The 16,695-nt window shown below is 46.5% G+C and overlaps 1 protein-coding gene and 1 long non-coding RNA gene across 3 annotated transcripts in view; one reads left to right on the top strand and one right to left on the bottom strand.

Annotated features, from left to right (window-relative positions):
- Positions 1–555: 555 nt before the first annotated feature.
- Positions 556–13,915, bottom strand: LOC135967686 (uncharacterized). Of its 2 annotated transcripts, none has more exons than XR_012425763.1 (2): positions 12,956–13,915; positions 556–891 (listed from the first exon to the last, which is right to left on the bottom strand). It is a non-coding gene; the product is annotated as an uncharacterized lncRNA (long non-coding RNA). The 2 variants fall into 2 exon arrangements; XR_012425764.1 differs by having other exon boundaries at positions 13,883–13,915.
- A 475-nt stretch (positions 13,916–14,390) lies between these two features.
- The window catches only part of KPNB1 (karyopherin subunit beta 1), a 37,894-nt gene continuing 35,589 nt past the window's right edge, over positions 14,391–16,695 (top strand). The window contains exons 1-2 of the mRNA XM_065531432.2: positions 14,391–14,770; positions 14,872–14,930. Of these exons, the coding sequence (XP_065387504.1) occupies positions 14,731–14,770; positions 14,872–14,930 (99 nt within the window). The 5' untranslated portion in view covers positions 14,391–14,730. The remainder of the gene's footprint in view (positions 14,771–14,871; positions 14,931–16,695) is intronic.

Below are 16,695 nucleotides of genomic sequence, written 5' to 3'. Positions count from 1 at the left end.
TTACAGGCGTGAACCACTGTGCCTGGCTTTTTTTTTTTTTGAGACAGGGTCGCCCACTGTCATGCAGGCTGGAGTGCAGTAGCACAATAGTCGCTCACGGCAGCCTCTACCTCTCGGGCTTAACTGATCCTCCCACCTCAGCCTCTGAAGTATCTGGGACTAGAGGCATGAGTCACCATGCCCAGACTAATATTTTAATTCAAACATGTATTAACTTAATGCTTTAATTTACTAATTGAATTTCATTAATTCAATTCCCAGTTAACCAAAAGAAACCCAGGATAGCTTGAATTTCATTAATTCAATTCCCAGTTAACCAAAAGAAACCCAGGATAGCTGGAACAAAGAGGATTCATGCTGGCTGGAGTGCAGGCAGGGTGGTTGGAAAGGAAGTAGCCATCTTGGACCATAAAGAGGAAAGCCCGTGTTATGCTGGGCTTGGTGGAAATTGACATACTCGTTTATGCCTCTGTAAATATTATTCACCACTGGGCAATTTAGCCTACTATGATTATGTTTTGTTTCTTTGTTAAAAAAATTTCATGGAGTCAATTATACATAAAAACAAAATTGGGATTTATTTGCTTAGTTTCTATGTACCAATCATGAATTTATTCTCCATCATTCACTAAAACTATAGATTTTTCCTGTATTCATTTCATCTTATTTCTTGGGTACCTCCCTCCTGGAGGCTTCTGTCCTCTGGCTCTAGCCTTACTGATTGCTCCCTAGGCCTGCTGCCAGGCCAGCTATCACCCTAGGATTTCCCTTCATTATCATCCTGGAGACTTTATTTCTCACCTATACTGGAATATCCTGTTGCCTGGATCACGTCTTCCTGTTTCTTGGTTTATTCTCTTATTCCGGTGCACCACATCCTCCAGTAGTTTCCTGAGAAAGGGTACACGGATAGTAAATAAGATTTCACATATCTGAAAATATGCTTTATTTTTTTGAGACAGGGTCTCACTCTGTCGCCCATGCTGGAGTGCAGTGGCATGATCATGGCTCACGGCAGCCTCTATCTCCCTGGGCTCAGGTGAACCTCCACGTGCAGCCTCCCAAGTAGCTGGGAGTCCAAGCGCACACCATTTTTTTTTTTTTTTCTGTAGAGATAGGGTTACACCATGTTGCCCAAGCTGCTCTTGAACTCCTGAGGCTCAAGTGATCCATCAGCTTTGGCTTACCAAAGGCTTGGTATTACAGGCATGAGCCACTATACCTGGCCTTGAAAATATGCTTACTCTACTGAATTCACAATTTAAATAATTTATAAAATTATATATCATAAATCATTGGAAAGCATTCCTACATTATCCTTCAGCATGGCTAATAAGCAGCATGATGCCATTCTCATCGTTGTTCCTTTGAATGTGACCTGCTTTTTCTGTTTTAGGATCCTCTATTAACTCATTGATCTGAAACGGCATGATAATATGTCTTTGAATGAACGTTTTCATCCATTACATTGTGTACTCACTGGGCCTTTCATTTTGGAAATCTAGGCCATTCAGATCTGAGATGACTTCTTGAATTTTTCCTTTGATGATTGTTTTCTCTCCATTTCTCTATGTTGTTCCGTATCACTGTAATGCTTCTTTTTTTTTGAGACGGAGTCTCACTCTGTCGCCCAGGCTGAGTGCATTGGCGCAGTCTTGGCTCACTGTGACCTCCGCCTCACAGGTTCAAGCAATTCTCCTGCCTCAGCTTCCCAAGTAGCTGGGATTACAGGTGCACACCAACATGCCCGGCTAATTCTTGTATTTTTAGTAGAGATGGGGATTCACCATGTTGGTGAGGCTGGTATTGAACTCCTGACCTTGTGATGTGCCCACCTCGGCCTCCCAAAGTGCTGGGATTACAGGCGTGAGCCACCACACCCGGCCCTCTGTAGTGCTTCTTAATTGAATATTAGTCTTACTGGGCCACCTTTAGTTCTTAAAAAAATTTTCCAGCTTTTAGGGTTTTTTAAAAAGCTATTTTCTCAATTTTATCTTCTAACTCATTGATTAAAGTTAATGGTTATCATATTTTTTAGATGTTTTATTCTCCAATGTTCTTTTTAAAAAACAACCTGTTCTTATTTCATTGATACAACATTGTTATATCTCTGAGAATATGTATCCTCTGTTTAAAGTCGTCTAAATGATTTTGTTTTTTCCTGTTCAGGCACTGTAGCCGGGATTACAGGCACGTACCACCACCCCCAGCTAATTTTTGTATTTTCAACAGATACGGTGTTTCACCCTGTTGGCCAGGCTGGTCTCAAACTCCTTACCTCAGGTGATCCAATCCCCTTGGACTTCCAAAGTGCTGGAATTACAGATGTGAGTCACTGCACCCAGCCTAGATCAGTTTTTTTAATGGGCAAAATATTTAAACAGATATTTCACAACATAAGATATATGAATAGCCAATAGACTGGTAAAAAATGTTCAACATCATTGGCTGGGCGTGGTGGCTTACGTCTGTAATCCCAGCACTTTGGGAGGCCAAGGCAGACGGACCATGAGGTCAGGAGATCAAGATCATTCTGGCTAACACAGTGAAACACGGTCTCTACTAAAAATACAAAAAATTAGCCAGGCGTGGTGGCGTGTGCCTGTAGTCCCAGCTACTAGGGAGGCTGAGGCAGGAGAATGGCAAGAACCCAGGAGGCAGAGCTTGCAATGAGCCAAGATCGCACCACTGCACTCCAGCCTGGGTGACAGAGCAAGACTCCACCTAAAAAAAAAAAAAAAGAAAAAAAAATCGACCTCATTAGGTCATCATAGAAATGCAAATTTAAACTATAATGAAATACCACAATTAGAATGGCTAAAATTAAAAAGACTGACAATATCAAGTATTTATGAGAATGTGGAGCAACTAAAACTCTCAAACATCTGTGGTAGAAATGTACAGTAATATAGCAACTTTGGAAAAGAGTTTGGCAGTTTCTTATAAATATATGCATACCATATGACCTAGCATTTCCACTCCTAGGTGGAAATAAGATAAAAGCGTAAGTCCAAGCAGGGCACGGTGGCTCATGCCTGTAATCCCAGCACTTTGGGAGGCTGAGGTGGGTGGATCACTTGAGGTCAGGAGTTCAAGACCAGCTGGGCCAACATGGTGAAACCCCGTCTCTGCAAAAAAAAAATACAAAAAAAATTAGCTAGGCATGGTGGCACATGCCTGTAATCCAACTACTTGGGAGGCTGAGGCAGAAGAATTGTTTGAACCTGGAAGGCGGAGGTTGCAGTGAGCCGAGACCACACTACTGCACTCCAGCCTGGATGACACAGTGAGATTTCGTCTCAAAAAAAATAAAGCACATGTCCACACAAAGACTTACACAAAAACATTCAAAACAGCATTAATTCACAGTAGCCCCAGACACAATCCAAATGTCCATAAACAGGAGAATGACTAAGCCAATTCTGGCAAATTCCTACAACAGAATATTACTCAGCAAGAAAAAGGAACAAACTATTGATACATGGAACAACTGGATGAATCTCACACTAAGTAAATGACAACAGACACAAAAATACTACATGTTATATGATTCTATTTGTACAAAAGTCTAAAAAAGACAAATCTGGCCAGGTGTGGTGGCTCATGTCTGTAATTCCGGCACTTTGGGGAGGCTAAGGCAGAAGGATCACTTCAGTCCAGCATTTGAGATCAGCCTGGGCAATACAGCAAAACCCTGTCTCTACAAAAAATACAAAAATTAGCTGGGTATGGTGGCACGTTCCTATAGTTTCAGCTACTCAGGAGGCTGAGGTGGGAGGACTGCTTGACCCAGGAAGTGGAGGTTGCAGTGTGTCGAGATTGCATCACTGCACTCCAGCCTGGGTGACAGAGTGAGACCCTGCCTAAAAAAAGAAAAAAAAAAAAAAAGACAAATCCAATCTATACTGACAGAGGACAGATTGGTGGTTGCCTAGAGATGGAGGTGGAGGAGGAGAGTTGTTTGGAAATGACACAAGAACTTTTGGGGGTGACAGAAATGTTCACTATCTTGATTGTGATGGTGATCAGATTAGCATAGAAACTTAAAACCTACATTTAAAAAAATATGTTATACCACAATAAAGGCAATTTAAAAATAAACACAATGAGATAACACTATACATCCACCCACCAGAATGTCTAAAACTAAAAAGACAAGACTGGCTGGGTACATTGACTCATACCTGTATTTCCAGCACTTTGGGAGGCCAAGGTGAGAGGATCACTTGAGCCCAGGAGTTCGAGATTAGCCTGAGCCACACAGTGAGACCCTGTCTCTACAAAAAATAAAATTAGCCAGGCGTGGTGGCATGCACCAGTGGTCCTGGTTACTTGGGGTGTTGAGGTGAGAAGATTGGCTGGGGAGGTTGAGGCTGTAGGCCACTGCACTTCAGGCTGGGCAACATAGCAAAATCCTGTCTCAAACCGCTTTGGAAAACAGGTTAGCAGCTCCTTATATAAAAATATAAGCTTAACATATGACCCAGCAACTCTACTCCTAGTTATTTTTCCAAGAATAATTCAAACTTGTCCACCCAATGACTGGCACATACATGTTTATGACAAGTTTATTTATAGTAGTCCCAAATGGAAACAACCCAAATGTCCATCACCAGATGAATGAATAAATGTGTGGTACATCCATGCAATGGAAAACGATGAAAAGGGATGAACTACTGCTATGCGCAACAACGTGATTAATTTCAAAAACACACTGAGCAAAAGAAGCACCAAAGAGTACATATGGCATGATTTTACTTATATAAAATTCTAGAGAACACAAAATAAAATAATGTCCACAAGTAGACTGTGGCTGTAGGATATAGGGGGTTGATTGCAAAGGAGGGTAAGTCATGGTGCTGGTAAATTGGTTCCCAAAAACAGAAAGAAAAAGCCTGGATTTGTGGTACTTACTGCTTTCTGTGGTGTAAATACTCCCACCATGACCAACTTTGAGCTACTAACATGATGTTACTAATGTAGATTTGGGAAGAGATGTACATATTTGGCTCTCCTGAGCTGGTACTAGCCAGCTCCAGCACATTACCACAGAAAGGAACAAACGTGATCAGATGGTCAACATCTTGACTGTGGTAGTGGTAGCACAGGTTTATACATTTGTCAAAGTTTATTGAACTGTACTCTTAAAATTGGTGCACTTTACCGAATATAAATTATATTTCAAAAACAGTTATGTTTCGAATAAAATATCGGCAACAACCCATATGCCCAATAACAAGGGACTGGTTACGTTATTGTCTATCCTCTTGATAGACTAGGATGCAGCCATTCAAACAACTTAGAAGATTTCAGCAACACTGCAACATGCTTTGCTATACTGTATTGTGTTTTGTGGCAGAATAGGAAATTTTATTTATTTATTTATTTTTCTTTTTCTTTTTTTTGAGATGGAGTTTCACTCTTGTTGCCCAGGCTAGAGTGCACTGGTGCAATCTTGGCTCACGGCAACCTTCGCCTCCCAGGTTCAAGTGATTTTCCTGCCTCAGCCTCCCAAGTAGCTGGGATTACAGGACATGCGCCACCACACCCAGCTAATTTTGTATTTTTAGTAGAGTCAGAGTTTCTCCATGTTGGTCAGGATGGTCTTGAATTCCCGACCTCAGGTGATCCGCCCGCCTCAGCCTCCCAAAGTGTTAGGATTATAGGCGTGAGCCACTGCGCCTGGCCAGGAAATTTTATTTTTACCATATGTTTGTCTATGCAAATTTTGTGGGCAGATGGATAACATGAGGCTTTTTGAAAGCACTGTCATGAGTTAATTCTTTTCTTTGTATTTAGAAGCAGTATATAGCTAAATGGTTGACAGCCCAGAATCTGTAGCCAGACTACCTGGGCTAGTGTTCAGATCCCACGTGTTACCTCTCTCAGCTGGGTGACCTTAAGCAACTAACCTAAACTCTTTGAGCCTTAGTTTCTTTCTTTTTTTTTTTTTTTGTCTATTTTTGGGACGGAGTCTTGCTCTGTCGCCCAGGATGGAGTGCAGTGGCACGATCTCGGCTCACTGCAACCTCCACCTCCTGGGTTCAAGCAATTCTCCTGCCTCAGCCTCCCGAGTAGCTGGCACTACAGGCACCTGCCACCACACCCGGCTAATTTTTTTATATTTTTTAGTAGAGACAGGGTTTCATCATCTTGGCCAGACTGGTCTTGAACTCCTGACCTCATGATCCACCCGCCTCGGCCTCCCAAAGTGCTAGGATTACAGGCATGAGCCACCACACCCAGCCAAGTCTTAGTTTCCTGACTGTAAAAAAGGTACAATAGGAGGACCTATCTCAGAGGGTTGCTGGGAGGATTAAATGAGTCACTATATGTAAAGAGCCTTGAACAATACAAAGAGTATGTGTTTTAAAGACATTAGGCTGCCTGCAGTGGCTCATGCCTATAATACTAGCACTCTGGGAGGTGGGAGGTTCACTTAAGCCTAGGAGTTTGAGACCAGCCCGGGCAACATGACAAAACCCCATTTCTACAAAAAATATCCCCCAACACACACACACAAAAATTAGCCAGGTGTGGTGGCACACACCTGTAGTCCCAGCTACTGAGGAGGCTAAGTTGGGAGGATCACTTGAGCAGGAAGTTCAAGGTTACAGTAGGATCACGTCACTACACTCCAGCCTGGGTGACAGAGCAAGACACTGTCTCAAAAAGAAAAAAAAAGGGGGTCTGGGTGCAGTGGCTCACGCCTGTAATCCCAGCACTTCGGGAGGCTGAGGCGGGAGGATCACCTGACTTCGGGAGTTTGAGACCAGTCTGACCAACACGGAGAAACCACGTCTCTACTAAAAATACAAAAAAATTAGCCGGGCATGGTGGCGCATGCCTGTAATCTCAGCTACTGGGGAGCCTGAGGCAGAAGAATCGCTTGAACCCAGCAGGTGGAGGCTGCGGTGAGCCAAGATCACGTCATTGCACTCCAGCCTGGGCAATAAGAGTGAAACTCGGTCTCAAAAAAAAAAAAGCTATTATTTTCATGAAGCAATGATATTGTTTGGACAATAAAAATGCTTACTATGTGCTAGGTAGGGAACACAGGAATTTATATGACATGGCTTCTAACCTCGAGGAGCTATAAATGTGGTTCTCAATTGTGGGGAGGGTTTGTGAGGGATTTACTTCCTTCCTAGGAGATATATTCTGTAACATCTGGAGACTTTTTTGATTGTCCCACCATGATTTGGTGGGAGAGGAGCTAGTGGAACTTAGTGGGCAGGGGCCAGAAATGCTGCTAAACATTCTGAAATGCACAGGGCAACTTCCCCGCAAATAATAATGTGAGGGCAGGCACAGTGGCTCACGCCTGTAATCCCAGCACTTTGGGAAACCGAGGCGGGTGGATCACTTGAGGCCAGGAGTTTGAGACAAGCCTGGGCAACACAGCAAAACCCCATCTCTACAAAAAATAAAGAATTAGCCAGGTGTGGTGGTGCATGCCCGTAATCCCAGCTACTCAGGAGGTTACCCAGCTACTGGGAGGCAGAGGTCACAGCGAGCCAAGATCACGCCACACCACTCCAGTCTGAACAAGAGTGAGACTCTGTTTCCTGCCACCACCATCCCCGCCCCTGCAAAAAAAATAATTATGTTGTCCAAAATAATCAAGGTTGAGAAACCCTGAGTCATAGTCTAACTCAGGACAAAAGATACATGCATACATACAAATTGTACAAAGCAGATAATCAAAATAGAGCATTATGCAATTATACATATAAAAAGATAAAAACAGAAAAGAAGAAGAGCCCTGGGCCAGAGTACAGGATTCCCTGTGACACCTGGCCAGGAAGACAGGCCTCAGTGAACTTCCAGTTTTGGGACCCAGTGGACATACTTCAATGATTTGCAACTTTTAGCTTATTCTACCAGAAGGTACCTTTTTTTTTTTTTTTTTTTTTTGAGACGCAGTCTCGCTCCGCCGCCCAGGCTGGAGTGCAGCCGCCGGATCTCAGCTCACTGCAAGCTCCGCCTCCCGGGTTCACGCCATTCTCCTGCCTCAGCCTCCCAAGTAACTGGGACTACAGGCGCCCGCCACCTCGCCTGGCTAGTTTTTTGTATTTTTTAGTAGAGACGGGGTTTCACCGTGTTAGCCAGGATGGTCTCGATCTCCTGACCTCGTGATCCGCCCGTCTTGGCCTCCCAAAGTGCTGGGATTACAGGCTTGAGCCACCGCGCCCAGCCGGCCAGTAGGTACTTTTTTTAAAGGTTAAGTCAAAAGGCTTCACTTCTGCATTGCACTACCAGTGTGAAAATGTACTGGGGCCAGTTCACATATATTTAATTCATATCATCTTTTCAATGCAACTTGATAAAGAGTTGAGTCAATTAAAAATTCTTAAAACAGCGGAGCAAGGTGGCTTATGTCTATAATCCCAGCATCTTGGGAGGCGGGGACAGGAGGATCACTTGAGCCCAGGAGTTTAAGACCTGTCTGGGCAACACAGGGAGACCCTGTCTCTACAAAAAAATGAACAAAATTAGCCAGGTGCAGTGGCTCACACCTGTAGTACCAGCTTTTTGGGAGGCTAAGGCAGGAGGATTGTTTGAGCCCGGGAGGTTGAGGCTGCAGTGAGCCAAGATCATGCCATTGCATTTCAGCCTGGGCAACAGAGCAAGATCCTGTCTCAATAAATAAAATAAATAAACAAACAAACAAACAAATAAAATTATTAAAAGGACATTTTTTGGAGTTAACAAGAAATGATACATAGGAATATTTTGGTTTCCATTTAAAATAGAACTATTTTGGGGAAAATATGCCAATATTTTAATGGTGGATATAATTTGAGGTTGCAGGTGGTTTCTGCTGAATTCCTTTTCAAAATTTCTACAGTGAGGAACATACATTACTTTGATAAGCTGAGAAAGAAGAAAGCATCTGGGCGCAGTAACTCACGCCTGTAATCTCAGCACTTTAGGAGGCTGAGTCAGGTGAACTGCTTGAGCTCAGGAGTTCGAGACAGCCTGGGCAATGTGGTAAGACCATGTCTCTACAAAAAATACAAAAATTAGCTGGGTGTGGTGGCACATGCCTGTAGTCCCAGCTTGAATAGAGGTGGTGGAGGCTGTAGTGAGCTGAGATTGCACTACTGTATTCCGGCTTGGGTGACAGTGTGAGACCCTGTCTAAAAAAAAAAAACCTGATGTAATCCATAGATAGTTCAAGGAAATGCAACTTCAAGTCTCGGTGTAATCCTCCCCACCCTACTAAACCATGTGGCCACCAACTCCTCCCACTTGGGAAACACTGCAAAGTGGCACCACCACCTATTTCACAGTGCAAGCCAGAAACCTAGTAGGGACCAGTGGACACTTCCCTCCTCTTTCAATCAATCACAAAGTTCTTCATGCCACTGCACTCTAGCCTGGCTGACAAAGCGAGATCCTGTGTCCAAACAAACAAACAAACAAAAATCACCAAGCTCAATTAATTTTGCTATCTCTGTGTTTCCACCACGACTTCCACCCTTCTCCTTTTCACAAGTATCATGTCCTATGTGATTACTGCAATGGCCTCCTAACTGGTCTCCCTGCATCTACTCTTTCCCCTTCCCATCCAATCTCTACATTGTAATGACCATCCTTCTTAAAACCTTTCAATAGCTCCCCTTTGCTCTTAGGATATAGACAAAACCACTTGCATGGCAGGGAAGGTCTTGTGGTCTTGCTTCCACTCAACACTAGCTCAACTCAATCCCTTGTTCTCTGTTTTGGGGACACTGGCATTCTTGCAGTTGTAATCCCCAAGCTCCTTCCCACCACAGAGCCTCCATACACACTATTCCTCTCTTCTTCACCTGAGTGACTCTCTTCCCTTCCTCAACTAAGCTTTCCCTGAACTCCCTGACTGGAACTTTCCTTGCCATATGTCACTTTTACAACTTCACATGTTTGAGAGATAAAATGATTAAAGTCTATCTTCCCTAACAGACCAAGGACCACTCACTTAGCATAAAATACATGGTAAGTAGATAATAGCCATGCTAGACTGGCATTCACCAAGTCTTTTATTTTTTCTTTTTAAAAAATTAAAATTAAAGCTGCCATATTTTTCTTTTTTCTTTTTTTTTTTTGAGCTGCGTTACCCAGTCTGGAGTGCAGTGGTGTGATCTCAGCTTGCTGCAATCTCCACCTCCTGGGTTCAAGTGATTCTCCTGCCTTAGCCTCCCAAGTAGCTGGGATTATAGGCTCTTGCCACCAGGCCCAGCTAATTTTTGTATTAAGTACAGATGAGGTTTCACCATGTTGGCCAGGCTGGCCTCAAACTCCTGGGCTCAAGTGATCCTCCAGCCTCAGCCTCCCAAAGCACTGTGATTATAGGCATGAGCCACTGCACTCAGCCCATTCACCAGGTCTTAACTCACTTAGGACCTCCCCATTTGTCCCTACATAGTAAGGACAATTAATAGTCCCATTTTACATTGAGGAAAGTTAACTCACAAACTAAGAAGTGGTAGAGCTGGGATAGGAACTCAGGCACTCAATTTCTGGAGTCTGTGCTCATCACTCAAGCTCCAGTACCTCACCAGCATTTATTGAATGTACTTTTGATGGGAACTAAACAGCATCATCAGTAACTTTAGTTCAACTAAAGTCAGTTCATTTTGATTTTGGTAAGGATTTTATGTTCGATTGGAACTTTGCTGCAAAACTTTCATTTTCTCAGCATTTTACTTCAGCCACAGGGTCCAGCTGTCACCCAGGCTGGAGTGCAGGATCATAGGTCACTGAAGCCTTGAACTCCTGACCTCAAGTAACCCTCCTGCCTCACCCTCCTGAAGTACATGCCACCATGCCTGCCTTTTTCAAAATTGTATAGGTTAGGCGCGGTGACTCACACCTGTAATCCCAGCACTTTGGGAGGCCGAGGCGGGTGGATCACTTGAAGTTAGGAGTTTGAAGTCAGCCTGGCCAACGTGGTGAAACCCCATCTGAAATACAAAAAAAAAAATTAGCTGGATGTGGTGGTGGGCACCTGTAATCCCAGCTACTTGGGGGAACAAGGGATTGAGTCAAGCTGGTGTTGAGTGGAGGCAAGACCATACAAGACTTTACCTGACATGCAAGTGGTTTTGTCTATATTCTAAGGGCAAAGGAGAATTGCCTGAACCCAGGAGGCGGAGGTTGCAGTGAGCCGAGATGGCGCCACTGCACTCCAGCCCGTGTGACAGAGCAAGACTCTGTCTCAAAAATCCATTTGCCCTCACTGGTATCATCATGACTGATGCTGAGACAGAGGTAGCCCAGCAAACTGCTGGAGAGCAGGGGAAAGTTAGCCTGAGTGAAACAAATTATGGATAATTTGTAGTGTAGGTAACTCACGTAAGGACAATTCCAGGATTTTCACAGATGTCATCTTACTTAATCTTCATTGACTTTTTTGCAGGGGGGAGGGGGGGCGGTCTCACTGTCGCCCAGGCTGGAGTGCACTGGCACAATCTTGGCTCACTGCAACCTCTGACTTCTGGGTTCAAGTGATTCTCCTGCCTCAGCCTCCCGAGTAGCTAGGATTACAGGCTCCCGCCACCACACCCGGCTAATTTTTGTATTTTTAGTACAGATAGGGTTTCACCATGTTGGCCAGGCTGGCCTCAAACTCCTGGGCTCAAGTGATCCTCCAGCCTCAGCCTCCCAAAGTACTATGATTACAGGTGTGAGCCACCATGCACGGCAAATCTTCATTGATTTTTTTTTTTTTTTTGAGATAGAGTCTTGCCCTGGCATCCAGGCGGGAATGCAGTGTTTTGTTTTGGTTTTTTTTTTGAGATGGAGTCTTGCTCTGTCACCCAGGCTGGAGTGCAGTGATGCAATCTTGGCTCACTACAACCTCTGCCTCACGGGTTCAAGCAATTCTCCTGCCTCAGCCTACTGAGTAGCTGGGATTGATTACAGGTGCCCACCACCACGCCCGGCTAATTTTGTATTTTAGTAGAGACAGGGTTTCACCGCGTTGGCCAAGCTGGTCTCTAACTCCTGACCTCAGGTGATCTGCCCACCTCAGCCTCCCAAAGTGCTGGGATTACAGGCGTGACCCACCACGCCCCGCCCAATCTTCACTGATTTATAACAAAGTTACACAGGGCAGTTCTTCCACAGTTAATAGATGAAGCAAAAGGCTGGGGTTAGGGAACTGCTAAGCCATGGGAAATCCACTAGTCACAGTATGGTATGAGGAACGGTGTCCCTACATTTTTAGCTTCAAAACTGCAAAGATATCTCTAGCAGAGAAAGACCATTTCTTCCTCTTTTAACAAAGAGTTCGCCAAGCTTTCCCAATTCTTTGTGAAACCCTTCAGCAAAGTCAGACTTCCTCCTAGGTTTTCCCAGTGTGGCTAGTGCAGGGCAATTACCTCACAAGCTCAAGTCATATGTTAAAGAGCTCTATGAACTGCTACATTCAATTACCCCTACACCAGTACTGTGAAAACGAAACAATTCAAGAAATTCTTTGTTCCCATTTATTTATTTATTTTTTTTTGAGAGTCTTACTGTCGCCCAGGCTGGAGTGCAGTAGTGAAGCCTCGGCTCACTGCAACCTCCACCTCCCAGGTTCCAGAGATTCTCCCATCTCAGCCTCCCAAAGAGCTGGGATTACAGGCGTGTGCCACCATGCTCGGCTAGCTTTTTTTTTTTTTTTTTTTTGTATTTTGTAGTAGAGACAGGGTTTCACCATGTTGGCCAGACTGGTCTCGAACTCCTGACCTCAAGTCCGCCCGCCTCGGCCTCCCAAAGTGCTGGGATTACAGGCATGAGCAACTGCACCCGGCCCCATTATTACACTTTTCCTTTATCATTTTAAAAATCTTTACAGGATCTCGTTACGTTGTCCAGCTTAGTCTTGAACTCCTGGGCTCAAGCGATCCTCCCAAAGTCCTGGGATTACAGGTCTGTGCCACTGCTCCCAGCCTAGGAAATTCTTAACCTACAGCCCACTTACCAATGTCAAAGAAAGTCAAGATACTGTATGCACATTTTTTTCTTTTCTTTGAGACGGAGCGCGATATCGGCTCACTGCAACCTCTGCCTCCAGGGTTCAAGAGATCGTCCTGCCTCGGCCTCAGGAGTAGCTGGGACTATAGGCATGCGCCACCACGCCGGGCTATTTTTTTGTATTTTAGTAGAGACAGGGTTTCACCATGTTGGCCAGGATGGTCTCCGACTCGTGATCCGCCCCGCTCGGCCTCCCAAAGTGCTGGGATTACAGGCATCAGCCACCGCATCCGGCCCACATTTTCTTTATATGCATTTTGCTAAGAAAAGGCATTCATGAGTTTCTTCAGGAGTTCAGAACTAAAACAGGTCAAGAACCACGATCCTTTATGCCTGTACACACATTCTTTCTGGTTCGAGGTTGAGCCTTTACAGGGTGAAGCATTTCCATTCTGTCAAGGATGGGGTGTCTAAGTGTAGGATTCCCTTAGCTCACCCCTAAGCAAGTCAGACTTAGTACAGGTCTCAAGCCCTATATAAGCAGGCCTAGGGGACTCCTTGGAGAGAAAGCTGCTTGTAGGGACAACGGCAGTCAGCAGAGCTTGAGCTTATCAAGCCACTAACCAGCTGTACGACCTTGGACAAGTTCCATACCCTCTAGGCTCCTGAACCCATTCCTTACCAAGCCGCTAACCGGCTGTGTGACTTTGGGCAAGTTCCATACCCTCTCTGGGCTTCAGTTTCCACATCTACACATTTCAAGTGGAGCCACATGGCCTTACGGATCCGTCCCAGCCAAGAGCAGGGTACCAAGCCGACTTAGCCATTAAAGCAGCTTCCTGCGGGCGCGGCGCAGGACTTCAACGGTCCCCCCTCCCCCGCTCACGCCCGCGAAAGCCTCGCTCAACACGCCCCTCGGAGCGACGGCGCTTACCCAACCGCAGCCCCAGCGGTCGAACCCAGCTCCGCCTCTTCCCGGGGGCGTCCCATCGTGCCCCGCGCCGGGCTCCGAGGGCAGCCGGGCGCCTCCCGCCTTCCCGCGCCCCGACCCCGAACTCCTCTCCCCAGTTCTCCCAGGCACCCTATCCTATCAACGCCCACTATCCCAGCCAATCGCGCAGGCTCCGAGTCGTGCCTTCGGTCCACCCTCCTCGGCGCTCAGCCGGTCTGAGCTCAAGGCCTTTACCAAGCCCAACCCAATCAGCGGCGGGCTCTCTCCGGCCCCATCCCAATCTCCCTCCCCTCGGCCAATTAGGGCGCTCCATTCCCCTGCCCGCCCAGCCACCCCGGGCCTTGAAACCAGCAGGCGAATGGGCGAAAGGCGGCCTTTCGACGCTGAGCGCCTGGCCAATTGGGGATTCCGCGTGGCCAGAACAGCGGCCAATCGCCGTGGAGCGCGGCGCCGCCGCGGCGAGGTCCGGCCCGAATATCCCTCCGCCTTCCTCCCGCCCTCGCTCCCTCCCTGCGTGCCGCCTCTCACTCACAGCTTCTCTTCCTTCTTTCTCCCTCCGCCTTCCGAGCACCAGCGCGCTCTGAGCTGCCCCCGGGGTCCCTCCCCCGCTGCCAGCAGCCCATTCGGAGGGAGGAAGTAAGAGAAGAAGAGACTAAGGGGAGCTGGAGCGACTACCCAGAAAGAGCCGGTGAATGGGCTTGTGGTGACCCCCGCCCCCCACCCCACCCTCCCTTCCCACCCGACCCCCAACCCCCATCCCCAGTTCGAGCCGCCGCCCGAAAGGCCGGGCCGTCGTCTTAGGAGGAGTCGCCGCCGCCGCCACCTCCGCCATGGAGCTGATCACCATCCTCGAGAAGACCGTGTCTCCCGGTAGGACGCAGGAGCCGGGGGTCGGGCTGAGGTGATTGGGGTGGGGGAGGGGAGGCCCGGCCCCTCTGACCCCGCTCCGTCTCCCACTTTCCTCCCCCCAGATCGGCTGGAGCTGGAAGCGGCGCAGAAGTTCCTGGAGCGTGCGGCCGTGGAGAACCTGGTGCGTGCTACCCCGCCGCGCCCATCCCGCCGCGTCCCCATCCCCTGCGTGCGGGGCCTTCCCGCCCTCCGGGAGGCCCAGGCCTCGGGAACCTACCCCGCCCCATCCCGTCCCCCTCCCCCCCAACCCGGTCCAACCTAACCCCGCCATCGGGAAGCCGGTGGGTGTGTCCCGCCCCGGGCCCTGCGACTGGCCAATGGCGGGGCGCGCCGGGCTGCCTGTCGCCCAATCATTGCGCGGCCTGAGGGCGGCGGTGCAGCGGGAGGGAGAAAGAGGGAGGGAAGGGAAGTTAGGTTGCGCGGCGCTGCGTGTTCAGCAGAGGTGGGGGTGGGGGAGTCAGGCCTAGGGGCCATGTGGAAGCTCTGGGCCCGGTTGCCCTCCCTGTTTGACCCCGGCCGGCTTATCCTTCCTGTCCCGTGGCCCCTGTGGCTCTCCCCACCTATTTCCTAGAGCTCTGCCCTTTCCTCGCTACCTTGGTGTGTGCTCATGGCCAGGCCTGGCACCCGACTGCCTCTTAACCCATTTCCACTAATATTTTTCCCTCTTCTGCCCGGTTATTCCTCTCGGGGTATTTTCTTTTTCTTCCTTTTTTTTTTTTTCCCTTTCCTTCTGACCTGGATGAATAGAAACCTAATCACTAGGGATCTGCACCCAGACAACAGTGTGAGGCTCATCTTTGAGATCGGGCCTGTTTCCTGATGAAATCACAGAGGAAAGTTACTCGTTTTTCATATTTTAAAATTTAAGGGGTCCGGAGAAAATGAAGCTAAGTCCGCTAGAGACTGGTCCTTTGTATAAAAATGTAGGATGGATTGGTTGAAACAGCCTAGATGCCAGTTAAGTTTCTCTTTGGTGTCCATCTCCTATTGGGAGATGGGGTCAGAGGGAAGGATTGGATGATGCTTGACATCTTTGAGAAAGGTAATAGGAAATAAGTCTGAATAACATTGTAACCATATGTGTTTCTTTGTGTTATATAGGCAAAATGTCAACATCAACAAAGTGACAAGGCTTATTTTATACAGGCTGCCTTTGAATGATTTTTTTTTTGTTCTTCATATGTGCCAATTTTTACAACTAACCTGTTTATCCTTTCCTAGAATAGATTTTTCCACTAGTATAGGCTGATAATTCCATTTAGGGTATTATTCCTGTTTCTGCTTTTGCTAATTTTGCAAGAAGCTTTTTATCTTATTCCTAACATTCTTAACATTCTTTAGTGGTACATAATTAATAAAACTTTTAAGAATTATCTTCTGCTGTGATTGCAGAACTTGTTAGCAGTAAGAAAAATGTATCTGCTTTTGGCTTTTCCTGCTAACTTTGCTGTTTGGGCACGGTTTTTTTGCTGGAGAGAGAGGTGTGTGTGTTAAATTTTTAAACAAAGGGAGTAGTTTTTGAGGCCTGTGGATTACAAAAGGTTACAAAAGAACATGCTTTTCAGGGATCCACTGTATTCCTCAACTAAAGTCCAAATGTATAGGAGCAAGTAATTGTTGATTATTAGATACAAAGTTATTTTTCTTGAACAGCTTGCCTGAACATTTTTTTCTTTCACTTTTTCCCTATTTCTAAATATCTTACCAATTTTCCTTGTAAATCCGCTTTTTTCGTTGTTCCCTTTTTGCTGAGTGCCCACAAATAAAACGGAGGATGAGGCTCCTAAGTTTGTTTAGGCTTATCTATATTTCCCTCTCTCATAAAAGATCACCTCCTTCCATGGGATGAAAAGCTACCCTGCTGCTGCCATGAGATGGAAACTTGG

The sequence above is a fragment of the Macaca fascicularis genome, chromosome 16 (genome assembly GCF_037993035.2).
Source record: "Macaca fascicularis isolate 582-1 chromosome 16, T2T-MFA8v1.1".
Lineage (NCBI taxonomy): Eukaryota > Metazoa > Chordata > Mammalia > Primates > Cercopithecidae > Macaca > Macaca fascicularis.
The sequence above is the reverse complement of the archived record's forward strand: the minus strand, read 5'-3'. Positions and strand labels throughout refer to the sequence as shown.